General features: G+C 49.1%; 1 protein-coding gene across 1 annotated transcript; it reads left to right on the forward strand.

Annotated features, from left to right (window-relative positions):
• The first annotated feature begins 7,562 nt into the window (after positions 1-7,562).
• Positions 7,563-9,155, forward strand: DRD5 (dopamine receptor D5). The gene has a single exon (XM_083698355.1). The coding sequence runs from the start codon at positions 7,658-7,660 to the stop codon at positions 9,110-9,112; it is 1,455 nt and encodes a 484-aa protein (XP_083554481.1). The 5' UTR covers positions 7,563-7,657; the 3' UTR covers positions 9,113-9,155.
• Positions 9,156-14,003: the final 4,848 nt, after the last annotated feature.

Here is a 14,003-nt window from a genome sequence, read left to right on the forward strand (position 1 = left end):
TTTGCGTTTTTGTGGCTTTTTTGTTTTGTTTTTGTGACTGTGTGGAACCCAGTTCAGCTATTGATCGATGGATTGTGTGACTGCAGTACATTGTTTATTGCTTTCATTTTATGGATCAGTGGTCTCGTTAGATAGTAAAATTCATGTTAAATTGCTGTTTTATGGGTTGTTTTTAATTGTCTGGAACGGATTAATCCATTTTGCATTACTTTGTATGGGAAAACACGTCTTGGTTTTGGAACACTTTGATTTTGGAACAGACTTCCGGAATGGATTAAGTTTGAGGACCAAGGTACTGTTACAATATGAGAACATCACAGCTGCAAACAGCCAGCTTGTTGACATCATGTGATGCGACTAGCTGTGGGAAAGAATCTTCCCGGAAGTTCACAGACTTCGCAAAGCTGTGTCCCGTGTGTAATATGAGACCTTCCTGTTGCGTGTGTAAAGGAAGTCTTTGTGACTTGCTTGAAGGAGTTTGTACGGTCAGAAATAAACATGATGTAAAAGGACTTTCTGACTACTCTTCTTTCCCCTGCGAAGGGGGAGAAGTGGGTGTGCATTTTCCACGCTGGGAAATGTCGCATATCAAGATCTACCCTGGACTTGCAGGGAAGCCAGCCAGAGAGGCCACCGGTAAACAAGCTCCAGGAGCAGGGAGAGGGGCCAGCCTCTCCCGTTAAGGCTTGTTTTCCAACAGGTACCACTATACGTATATAATATTGAATCTTCCTATATACAGTTATCTCCTTAAATGCCTGCAATAACTTAAATCATATATATATGAACAAATGGGAATGAAACCTTAAACAGTCCATAGACGATGCTGATTCCCTATCTATTACTTTAACAAATATTTTTTTTGAAATAGCTAACAGTTAGGTGTGGATGGCTGTGCTGGAAAGGTTATAAGGAATAGCAACTTTGCTACAATGCTTCGAAGACCAGGAATGCTGGATACAAATTTGCAGATAAAAGGAAATAAACGTATGATTAGGGGGGAAAGGGAAAGAAACCTTTCCCTGTCCATCTGTGATGGTGAAACTATGAATCAGTTAAAGTTCTAGATTGTTATACCTTGCACTGAAAATGGCTTATGCACCACCAGTACATTTTCAGGTACACAAATTTTTTATGTCTCTTACCTCATTTAAGTACTCTTGAAAACAACTCTGTTAAAAATAGTAGCTTGCAGTGAAATATCCTAACTTGTCCAAGGCCACCCAGTAACCCCCAGTAAAAAAAAAGTAGCTGTTAATTCTGGTGATATCCCTGAGGGGCTGCAAATAGAGGCATATTCTCCCGTGTTTTCTTTTAATCTGCTGCCAGTATCACTAACTAACACAGCAGGAGTAACATTATTGCTTCATTAACAGCATGACTTCAGACTTCAAGTTTTCTGCATGGAAACCACCCGATGTTTCCTCTCTCTATTGTTTTTTAAGCCCTTACCTGTAATCATCCATTCCAACTTTTAAAAATATTTATTCCATCTGGGCTTTTTTTTTTTTTTACAACAATCTCAAAATCACCTTGCCAACAAAGGTTTGTATAGTTAAAGCTATGGTTTTCCCAGTAGTGATGTGAGAGCTGGACCATAAAGAAGGCTGATCACCGAAGAATTGATGCTTTTGAATTATGGTGCTGGAGGAGACTCTTGAGAGTCCCATGGACTGCAAGAAGATCAAACCTCTCCATTCTGAAGGAAATCAGCCCTGAGTGCTCACTGGAAGGACAGATCGTGAAGCTGAGGCTCCAATACTTTGGCCACCTCATGAGAAGAGAAGACTCCCTGAAAAAGACCCTGATATTGGGAAAGATGGAGGGCACAAGGAGAAGGGGACGACAGAGGACGAGATGGTTGGACAGTGTTCTCGAAGCTACCAGCATGAGTCTGACCAAACTGCGGGAGACAGTGGAAGACAGGAGTGCCTGGCGTGCTCTGGTCCATGGGGTCACGAAAAGTCGGACACGACTAAACGACTAAACAACAACAGCTGCGCCAGTCCTTATTTGACACTGGGGTTGCACCAGGAGTGCCAACTTGAATAAAATATTTGGGGGGGGGGGTTAAGCCCCGCTCTGCTGCTCTCATGCACCTCTTAGGCACAAGTTCTATGTAATCAGTACTGTTTGGCCATGATAATCAAGAAATGTTACCTCTTTTCCAAAATTGGTTTTGAACCACCCCAAATCTTGCATCCTCATGAGGGTATGACTTTCTCAGTGAATGGTCCTTTTTTACCCCCCCCCCACTTCTTTGACTGTTTTTAAGCATTAGGTTTTAGTTTGCAACTTTTTATACTCTTATACTCTGCAAAGCACCAGGCACACGGGTAATTCTATTGAAACAACAGAATGAAAATTTTAACTTCTCTGAGAGATTGTGTCTTGCCTGCAGCTTAATTATCAAATGTCAGTTTCTGGTGCTTTCTATTGCTCTCTTCCATAAATAACACGTGCCTGGGGCAGGAGTGTTTCTCATTTTTTTTAGAATTGGTAACTCCATCCTGGAGGAGGGGAAATTATTACATTTCCCTCCACCCTGCCCCCTGCAGAAGATTTCAAAATACAATTCCCCTATCTTAAACATAAATAAGAATTAAATAATTCATTCATAATACTGGCATACCACCATGTCTCAAATCTATGCAGAGATATGCAGTTTCATGGTCTTAAAAAAAATAGTAGCAGACCAGCCCTGTTCTGTCATTTGTTGTCATGCTTATTAGATTGTTGAAATGATTCTTCCAGCAGTTGCTGAAGCCCTACCTAAAAGCCTAAGGCATATGGGGACGGAGGTACTCGCACCTGCCCGTCAGAGCCAATTTCCACCTTCCTTCATGCTCCGGTGAGAAAATCCTCCAACCAGCCACACCCTTCCTGGCTGCATTAATCCATTCATATGAAGTTTGAGATGGAGGAATAGTTTCCCTTAGAAGAAATCCATGGCACAGTCAGTTATTCAGTTCAACATGTGTCCTGTGTCTGAGCCCTGAAAGCTGAAGGGTTCGTACATATGTGTGTGTGTGTGTGTGTGTGTGTGTGTGTGTGTTTCTAACGTACAGTATGTGTCAGGGACTCACCAGATGAGGAGGAGGGGTAGAGACTGCCAGCCAGGAGGCTTCCGGGCAGGAGACAGATGAAGATGGCATGGACCCAGGTTTGTGGTGGTGGCAAACAGGGCACACCGCAGAAGAAGAGGAAAAGAGCTGGGGAATAATGGAGGCTGAGGAACAGGAACAAGCTCGCAGATGCCCTAGTCCTGGACAGAGACAGGAGTCAGAAGTGGTAGAAACAGGACAGCAGACAATGGACACCACCACCTCCTTCTCCTCCGAGAACGAGGCTCCCCTTCGTGTTTTTCATCGCCGGCCATCATAGACAGCAGGAGGGTCTGGAAGCGAGGAAGTAGCTGCTCGCGGAGGCGGCGCGGGCACTCGGAGCAACGGCTCAAGATTGAGGGAGAAAATTCCACGGGCCCCGTGTATTTCTGTTGATTTAAATAAAAGAACTGAAAGAAGCTCTCCGCGTCTGTGATTTCACTAGGCAGTTAGCCCAGTGAGCTGTTGATGGCTCTCTCGTGAGAGGATGTGTAAATAAAAATGGTTTGTTTTAATCTTCAGCATAGGCACCAACACTAAGGAGCCCAGATCCCTTTGCCCCCCCCCCCCCAGAACACTGACCTTGCCAAGCCACCCCAGCTTTCTTTGCCACTGCCACATGACAGCGCGAGTGAGACACCCAATTGCCCACCTGCCTCCCTCTCTCCCAGGTTGTCCCCCCTCCTCTCCTCCCCTCTGGAGGCCTCAGCCTGGACCCAGTTCCCCTGAGCCCCCTGCCACGGGGTGAATTTGGCCACTGCCTGTTGGCGTCTGGGGGGAGAGAGGAGGGGATAGTGCACCGGCAAGGGAGGAAGGCAGGGCAGCCTCTGCTGGTCCTTACCCTGGGCTGTGCCTACTCGGCTCCAGCTTCCATCCATCCATCTGTCCTTCTGGCAACCTTCTGGCAGGGGGAAAGGTGCCCCCAAAAATGTTTTATTCAAGTTAGCACCACTGATCATCAGTGTCCATACCTGTATCAGAGAGCAACATGGCAGAGCATGAAGTATTTCATATATATGAACTACACACCTGGGGAGGTTGGAAGCTTTGGAGAAGTGAACCCTTTATTTCATGCAGGGGAAAAAAACAACCCTCTGAAACACTGAGCAGGAAATGAAGTGGCTTTCAGATTAGGATGCTAACACAGTGCACAAGCCAGGCAGAGTCAGATTTAAAAGAAAGAAGACTGTAGGTCCGATACTGATGCACAAGGGCAAGCAGACTTAGTAGATATGCAACACATGCCAGCCATTAGGACCAATGGTTGGGGATGGAGGCCACCATGTTGGCTACTTCAAGCAGAGGGTGCTATGGTGTGTGTGTGTGTGTGTGTGTGTGTGTGTGTGTGGCATGGGATGACATAACAGAGGGAGTTCCCTGTCACCATGCATGGATTGGCTCAGCCCATGCATTGCTAATGTTGGGACAAAATGAGCTTTCTACTCTGTGATTGGCATGTGTTGGCAATGTTGCCATAGATGCAGGGAGAGGACTTGAAGTGTGCCTGCTATGTCCCCCTGTAGTCTGTATTGATGTCATTTTCTTCTTGGAAGCACATAGGATCTTGACTAAGGCTGCAATTTTACACTTACTTACCTTGGAGTAAGCCCCACTGAACTTAATGGAACTCCTTTTACGAGGGTCGCACATTAAAGATTTCCCCTGACCTATTTCCGGTTATTGTAGGAGGGTGAAATTGCACATGTATACAGCTCTCCATAGGTAATGTGGTAATTTGTAGCTCTGAACTCCCAACAGTTTTGTCCGTTAATCGTGCTAACGTGGAGTAACATCTGATAATGGAACCAACTGAAGCAGAGCGGTCATCAAGTTCCTGTACTTGAAAGGACGCACACCATGGGAGACGTTCGATGAGATGAAAGGAGTTTATGGGGAGGATGCCCCCATTGTATGACGTAGTCAAGCACTGGCATCATTAGTTCAAGTGTGGTCGGACTTCAGTGGAATGGCTCCCATTTCTGGGTGACTACAGTTCGTCATTGATGAAGACACCATCCAGCAAGTGGAGGCTGCCATTTTGGAGGATCGTCACATAACCGTTTGCCAATTAGCTGCAGATGTAAAGATTAGAGTGGGCTCTGTAGAAAAAAATCATCCATGGTCATTTGCACATGGGAAAGTTGCCCACACGGTGGGTTCCCCGACTGCTGCTGCCTTTCCAGAAGCAGGAACGAGTCACATGCTCACGGGTTCTTTTGGCCATGTGTCACGAAAACCATGATGACTTCTTCACCAGACTCATTACTCAGGAGGAAACATGGGTCCATCATTATGACCCAGAGACGAAATCCAGTCCAAACAATGGAAGCACTCTTCCTCACCACGTGTCCAGCCATCAGCGGGCAAGGTCATGTTCATGGTCTTTTGGGACCAATGTGGAGTAGTGAAGATGGATTTCCTGGCAAAGGGTACCACAATTACCAGGACATACTACGCTTCACTGCTGCAGAAATTGCGGAAGGCCATCAAAATCGAGAGGCGTGGTATACTGACCAAAGGTGTCCACCTCCTGCAGGATAACACCCTGGTTCACAACTCACATGTTGCTCAGACGGAAGCATGGTCCCGTGGCTATGAAATTCTCCCGACCTGGCATCATGCGACTTCCACCTCTTTCCAACCATGAAGTTATTTTTGAAGGGCAAGCTTTTTTTGATGAAATGCTGATTTCTGAGGTCAAGTCGTGGCTTCAGACGCAACCTGTTGACTTCTGCAGACGAGGTCTCCACAGCTGCATAAAGCTATGGGAGAAGTGTGTGTCTCTTCTATGTAGAGATGGACTAATAACTGTGCCAAGTTTTGTTTATTTCAGTTCATGGGAAGTACGTCACGGGAAATCTTTAATGAACGCCCCTCATATTCTGAGTATATGTGCATCCTATTACGGTACATGCATAATATTGACATTACATAAGTATAAGTGGCCACTGGTGTATCTGGGATCAAAGGACTGCTCTGCCTTAACATGATGTTAAACATGATTTTTAAAGTGAATGTGAAATAGTTCTGCAGTGCTTTTAAGTGATGCCTTCTCGCTTTTCCAGTCCACGGCTTCCCCTCTGTGCTGGACTCTTGATTTCTGACCACTGTTGGCAGCCTTAGAAAGCTCAAAATATGCCTGCTCCATGCTGTGGTCACCACAAGAGGAACCTGCACTTGTCAGAGCCCATTTCCACATTGACTGTCACTGCCTCCGTGCCATGAGAGGGTGGCCTTAATCCGGGCCATGGGTCAGCCCTGGAACCCTTTCTCAATGCCAGATGCGCAGTGCAATGTGCTGAAAGAGAGAACACTCCTGACCTCGCAATGACAGGCTCAGGCTGGCCAGGGGAGTTTGCACTCTCCTCCCCCCAGACTCAGACCAAGGACAGGAGGGGTCAGCGGTGAATGGAGAATGGAAGGCAGAAGGTTTTGTAGACTCTGGGGTGGAATAAGGTAGATCAGAGCAGGGTCACTGCATGGTAGGCAATCCCCACCCCACCCCAAGAGACTGTTAGTCTCTAGCAGCGAAAACAGCTAAGGGTCTCATGGCTCCTTAAATACTAACAAACTTATTGTTTCTGCATCATTTTTAAACATAATCCTAACAGGCAGGCAGGCGGGCGGGCAGCTAAGCTTTCTCGAGGGCATGTGCAGAGTGTTTTCATGAGATGAGTTATTCCAGGCAACTTCTTCTCTTTAGCACTGAGATGATGCTGTGTTTCACTTTTCTCTGTGGGGGCGGCGGTGCAGGCTGAACACCGGTTGACTTTAATGGGGGATGCGTCCCATTTCCCTCGGTCAGGTGAAAGATGCTTCTGGCTGTGTTGACAGAGAGAAAGAGAGAGAGAAGGATTGATGATGATGATGATGATGATGATGATGATGATGATGATGATGAACTGAGCCAGTTGGAGGCAGTCGGGGTCCAGCCCGCGTTCCTCTCCCTGCGAGTCCCGATCCCACACCCCACCCTCGGGTCTTCGGTGCTCCCCGAGCTTAGGGATTGCGCATGCTCGCCCGTGGACGGGCGGAACCGCACCGCGAACTCCGAAGCAGTGCGACGTGCAGGGAGGGGGCGAGGCGACCGCGGCAACCCCGACCGGCCGGCCGAGGAGGAGGCGCCGTCCGGGAGGAGAGCGCGGGCAGGGGAGAGCCTCGTGGGGCCGGGAGAGGGGAAGGCAGCTAGCCTCGCAGCCCCGGCGCCGCCGGCCTCGCTCGCTCGCCCCCAGCCCAGCCCTCCCGCCCGGCCGGCCGTCGGGGCGAAGAGCCTCGGGGCCCGGCGAGGGCGGGCCAGGGGGAGGCTCCGCGAGGGCGTCGGCATGCGAGCGGCAGAGGAGGAGCGCCCGGCACCTGCCAGGGACGCGGGCAGCGGGCAGCAGGCGCGCCGGCGGAAAGGGGCGCGGGCGGGCGGGCGGCGCGCTCGACGGCGCTGAGGGACGGGCCGGCCCGGGGGAACCGATGGGGCCGAGCGGAGCGCGCTGGAAGAGCCAAGCGGCGGCGCCTTCGGCCGGAGGAGGAGCGGGAGGAGCGCGGCGGCGCCGCCGGTGGCCATGCTGCAGGCGCCCTGGAGCAGGAACGCCACGCTGCGCGGGCAAGCGGGCGCCCCCCCGACGCCGCGCTCGCGCGGGCTGCTTCCCGGCGCCACGGAGCCCGCCGCGGCCGGAGCTCCTCCCGGCGGCCCCGCCGGCGGCGCGCCCATGGTGGCGGCGGGCAGCCTGCTGTCGCTGCTGGTGGTGTGGACCCTCCTGGGGAACGTGCTGGTGTGCGCCGCCATCGTGGGCTCGCGGCACCTGCGCGCCAAGGTCACGCACATCTTCATCGTCTCCTTAGCCGTCTCGGATCTGCTGGTGGCGCTGCTGGTCATGCCCTGGAAGGCGGCGGCCGAGGTGGCGGGCTACTGGCCCTTCGGCGCCTTCTGCAGCGTCTGGGTGGCCTTCGACATCATGTGCTCGACGGCCTCCATCCTCAACCTGTGCGTCATCAGCGTCGACAGGTACTGGGCCATCTCCAGCCCCTTCAGGTACGAGAGGAAGATGACCCCCCGCGTGGCTCTGGCCATGGTCGGCCTGGCCTGGGCGCTCTCCATCCTCATCTCCTTCCTCCCCGTCCAGCTCAACTGGCACAAAGGCCCCGACCCGCGCGCCCCCGGGACCGCCAGCCCCGAGCCGGGGAGCTGGGGCAGCAGCAACAGCACGGCGGCGGCGGCGGCGGCGCCGTCGGAGCAGTGCGACTCCAGCCTGAACCGGACCTACGCCATCTCCTCCTCGCTGATCAGCTTCTACATTCCCGTGGCCATCATGATCGTCACCTACACGCGGATCTACCGGATTGCCCAGGTGCAGATCCGTCGGATCTCGTCGCTGGAGAGGGCGGCCGAGCACGCCGAGAGCTGCCGCAGCGGGGGCGGCGGCGGGGGGCGCCTGGACTGCGCGCACCCTCTGCACCACCACTCGGGCCTCAAGTCGTCGCTGCGCAAGGAGACCAAGGTCCTCAAGACGCTCTCGGTCATCATGGGGGTCTTCGTGTGTTGCTGGCTGCCCTTCTTCGTCCTCAACTGCATGGTGCCCTTCTGCGACCGCCCCCCGGGCGACCCCGCCGCCGGCCTGCCCTGCGTCAGCGACACCACCTTCGACGTCTTCGTCTGGTTCGGCTGGGCCAACTCCTCCCTCAACCCCATCATCTACGCCTTCAACGCCGACTTCAGGAAGGTCTTCTCGCGCCTGCTGGGCTGCAGCCGGCCGTGCTCGGCCTCCCCGGGGGAGACGGCCAACCTCAGCCACCAGCTCATCTCCTGCAACCAAGACACTTTCTTCTTCCGCCGGGAAGGCGCCGCCACCGACGCCGACAGGATCCCCAACCTGGGGGGCGGCGGCGGCTGGGGAGGCCCTTTCGACGGCGCGTCCCAGATCTCTCCCGACCCAGAGGGCGCCACCGAGTCGGGCGACTGCGAGGGGGACATTTCGCTGGGCAGAATCTCCCCCCTCACCCCCACTTGTCTACTTTAGACTTCACCCCACTTGGGAAGAGCCTTTAAAAAAGGAATCCTTTGGGCTTTCGATTATTCCTATTGCCATTATTTAATGCTAACCTGCAGGAAGTTCCTAAACCAGCAGTGAACTGGGAACAGAGAGAAGAGGGGCTTTCCCGTCCAGTGGACCGTGGGGTGAAAGGCTGGACTTACAAGGCCTGTCCAGAAGTGCCCAGGGAAACTGACATGAGCGCATTAAAAGGACAACTGTCCTCTCAGAAGACTGCTGTTTGGCCACAGTTTGGATTTTACTCTGACCAAAGTCGGAAGGTGTCTCAAGCTACTGTTTTTCTGTTGTGTTTCTGTTCCTGCAACTCACACTTTGGTGGTTTTCTGTTTTGGGAAATGGATTTTCTTGCTTGTTCCTGAGAACCAAAAGCATCTAAATTATATTGACAACCAGATTTGAAACTTGCAGAGTTGAATCATTGATAGTTAATTGTCCAGCTGCTACACCTTAGAGCAATCTCTAAGGGAGGAAAAAGAGTTTGTCACAATACTGGTCCTGAGAAAGTCCCACTGAAATGAAGGAGGTATTGAGCTCAGGAGTGTTCTGGAGCAGCCTCCATTCATTTCAATGGAGGTGGTGCACTTCATTAAGGTGGCAATCCTGCTTTCCTGGGAGAGAGGCCCATCGAATTCAATGGGGCTTACTTCTGAGCTTAGTATTTATTAGGACAATCTTATGCACACTTAAAGGTAAAGGTAAAGGTACCCCTGCCCGTACGGGCCAGTCTTGACAGACTCTGGGGTTGTGCGCCCATCTCACTTAAGAGGCCAGGGGCCAGCGCTGTCCGGAGACACTTCCGGGTCACGTGGCCAGCGTGACATCGCTGCTCTGGTGAGCCAGAGCCGCACACGGAAACGCCGTTTACCTTCCCGCTAGTAAGCGGTCCCTATTTATCTACTTGCACCCGGAGGTGCTTTCGAACTGCTAGGTTGGCAGGCGCTGGGACCGAGCAGGGAATAATTCCTGTTGAATGTGACAGGACTTACAAGTAACTCTGCAAGGAACACATCACCTCCCTTTGTGCCCAGGAATGTTCTCCTCTATGTGAACTAGCACTCAATTCCAGGAATAAAGCACACAACCTTTTTTATATAAAATAAATGGTCAATTGTCCATTAAGGAAATAAGAATACTACTGAGGCAAACCTGACCTACTCATTTTAGTATTCATACAACGTCAAGGTTCAATATTTATAATAAGAGTAACTTTCAAATGTTATAGTAATTGCTCAGTCATTTTTAGATTTGTAGTGTATATTACTGCTGCATTAATATTTCTCAGAACTATCTAAAGAGATGAAAGTCTATAGCCTTTTTGTTTTTTAACATTTTGGCATTTTCATTTTACATTTAGCCCTTAGGAGAGCTCTTAGATGAACTTCTGGCTTTAGGAGGGGCTTATATTCATGTTTTGAGAAACATTATTTCAGAGGGTGTGGTTTTTTTAATGTATTCTATTGATGTAAATGTTGGACACATATCAGCCAATATAAAGCACTTCTAAGCCCCACTGAGAGATTTAGGCAGCCGCCCCAAACTCCCTTGAAAGTTGTGTATAGGGGTTGTGCTGTTGGGCATGTATTAAATTTTTTTATTAAGATATATGGGAATTAGCAGTTATTAACTTTAGCTGTGTCAGACCCATTATAAACAATTCCAGCATTATGTGGAATATAATTGGTCTCAAGACTATGAATTAAGGAACAGTTTTTTCTGTACCTCTGTGGGAGTGATTCCTATTACCCACATTCATCGTCAAGTTTCATGGTGCTGTTTTGTGTATATGAATCGTGTTTTATTGTAAGCCACTCTGGAATTGTTTCTAATGGAGAATGTGATCAAAATATTTAAAACGAGTGAATGATTAAATAAACATTCACACAACTGAGCTGCAATCAGATACATGTTTACTCTGAAGTAAGTTTCACTGTAGGACCACAGTTAAAGGTACTCAGAGGTAACTCTAACTGAAATGAAGAGTTGCGTCCTTCTGAGTGACATGGTTGTTGGCCCATAAGTGGTATACCAAAGTAGCATGAATGCTGTATATTTTTTAAAAAATAAAATAAAAGCACAATGCCCACTGTTCATTTGCCACTGGAAGTTGTGCTGTGTGTTAATGTGTGTTAAGACTGATTATAAATAAGATTAATCCAACAGTATTCAAATAGGCAGCAATGACAAACCATATTCTGGAGAATATTTAAAGGTCACAAACCTTTTGTGTCTGCAGCACAATATTTATAGTTTAGTACCAGATACTAGCAATTTATTTTGAGAAAATTAAGTGGGGGAACCAAATGCTGTTGCAGAAATAATAGTCTTGCCTTAAAGCGGCACAAAAATCTTAAGTCATTAATACTGTATATCTGCTTATATGGTAATCAGCTGGACTGAATTCATGGTGACAGTGCAAGCCACACTTGTCTACTCAGAAGCAAGTCCTATTGATTTCAATGGAACTTACTCTCAGGTAAAGGTGACTAGGATCAAGGCCTTAAAGTGTGTAACTATTTGTGCAGTATTTTCAGTTTTACTGTCTTTAAAATTTTCATTCCTTACGTGATTCAGAAAACAGTCTTTCCTCTTTTTTTTTTTTAAAAAAACCCTGCTCTATGTAGTTGACGTGCAGGATATATGCTTTCTGCCATAGAAGGAAAATGGAAGATATAAAGCTGCACAGAACTCTCTGTGAGGCATAATGGCAGATATGTAGCAAGGGATATTTTGAAACCCACATGTATCATATTTTATAAGTCAATATTAAGTGCACAGCTATCTTGAAGAAAATAGGGGCTGTGAGGATCCTGCTTCCTTGAGAAGGTTCAGGGCCTTTTTAGACCAATATGAGTAACATTCTTTGAGCATCCCACCTGTAGCCATCTTTGAACTTGAGTTACCTCAGTCTAAGCTCTTAGTTACTAGGGACGCGGGCGACGCTGTGGTCTAAACCACTGAGCCTAGGGCTTGCCGATCAAGGTCGGTGGTTCAAATCCCTGTGATGGGGGCTCCCTGGGCCAGTAAAGTGAGATGAGCGAGTGGACTTAACTGTCAGGGGTCCTTTACCTTTAAGCTTTTAGCTAACAAGGTATTATTGTTGGGGCTTCAGCTTGCCCCCCCCCCCCTCTGTAGGGAGAGGTGTCCTGGGCCAAACAAATGAATGTGGTGCTGTACTTTTTTTAAAAAAGGCAGCCACCCCTCTTATGGGCTGGAGGTTCTGCTTGAACGGAGCAGAGAGAGGAGCAATAGCAATGTACTCATGTGGCTCAGAATGGGCATTGTTAGGAACCAGCTCTATGCTTCCAATGACAGCAGTGGGCTGATCCCTCCCCTTTGGTACATTTGGCACCTCCCTGGCTCCCTACATGGCTGGCTTCTCTTGGTCCTGCCAGGAGAGATGGCTTTGTGAGTTGGGAGGGGACGGGACGGGGGGGTTCTTGGGGCTCAGTGGCTTGTGCTCCACTCCTCTCCTTCACAGCATTCAAGGTCCCCATTCTAGCAGCAGCAGAGGGCTTGTGTGACTGGCAGACATTCTCCCCTTCCTCCTCTTTCTCTTGCAATGGCCAAGGGTGGGCTGGCTAGGGGCTGCCTGTTCAGTCTTGATATCCACCCATCCTGGTTCTGGTGGGATGCAAAGAGGTGACATGGTTGATTGAATAGCACCCTGGGCAGGTCCCTGCATGCGTCTTGGTATAGCAGGGCTGGGCTAAGGCTGTAAGAAGAGTCTTGCTGGCCAATGAAGTGAGTGCAGCATGTGGCCAAGCAGTTGCCTACAGGGCACCAGCAAATGCAAACCAAACACATGCCTTTCTTGCCACAGATATTCAGAGGTCTGCTGGCTCTGACTGTGGAGGGAGCACGTAGCCATTGTAGCTAGAAGCTTTGCTCTCCATCTTTTCTGCTGGAGTCACTGCAGAATCGTGGCTCGCTATGTAACTTGGGGAACATATAGACTGTAGCATTGCTGAAGCTATGCAGGTGTTGTCTAAGTCAGAAGTTCAGATAGTAGCTAATAAACATGCCCTATTCACCATCATATGCTTTTAATACCCCAATTATCTTACCATTGATCACTGACTAAGTCCCACTCCCAATAACCTGTTGAAAATTTCCATTTACCTTCTCCATGCTGTGTTCCCTTTTATAGTAGTTCCCATCCCACTGGCTAAAAAGCCAAGAAGGTAAGGGAACCTTCAGTTAAAGGGATGTTAAAAAACTAAGTATCCTACAATGTGTTCCCAAGTGTTAAAAACTTGTTTCAGCAGCTGCATTACATGAAATGGCACAAAGCACGTGTCCACTCTTTGTGGAGGGAGTTGAATCCTATAGATTGATAAATCCGGTCTCTCTCTTTTAGAACAGCCAAAACATCCAGCCAAGGCAAGACTTGAGGCAAGGAGAGAACCTTGCTTGGACAGGGGTAGCTGCTCAAGGGTGCGGCAGTCCCTAATGAACAGTGACATTCTTAAATTGAGAAAATAATGATGCTGAGGACCTTTGAATGGATTTGACATACTTCCATGGGAGAGTTACTTCCCATATGTCCTTCTCGACATGTGCATGCTGGCAAGTGGTGATGCACAGGTACGCCCAAGGGACACATGTTGGGATTGTTAACTGAGAGCCATGGCCTGCCACGGAAAAACTGGGTCTTCTGAGAGAAGGCCTTAGCAATGAGACAGAGATGGGAGAAGCCACTCTGGTGTCCTCCAGATGCTGTGGAGGCTGGCCCCGCAAGACTGATGGTGTGATGGTGTGATTGTGAATGGTTGTTAGTTGCCCTGAGTAGTACATAGCAGAAATGTTTATATATATATATATATATATATATATATATATATATAGCAAAAGCAAAATA

The sequence above is a fragment of the Podarcis gaigeae genome, assembly GCF_964106915.1.
Source record: "Podarcis gaigeae genome assembly, chromosome: 9".
Taxonomy (NCBI): domain Eukaryota; kingdom Metazoa; phylum Chordata; class Lepidosauria; order Squamata; family Lacertidae; genus Podarcis; species Podarcis gaigeae.

Coding starts and splice junctions, on each gene's coding strand:
- DRD5 (XM_083698355.1), top strand. CDS start 7,658: ATGCTGCAGGCGCCCTGGAGCAGGAACGCCACGCTGCGCGGGCAAGCG.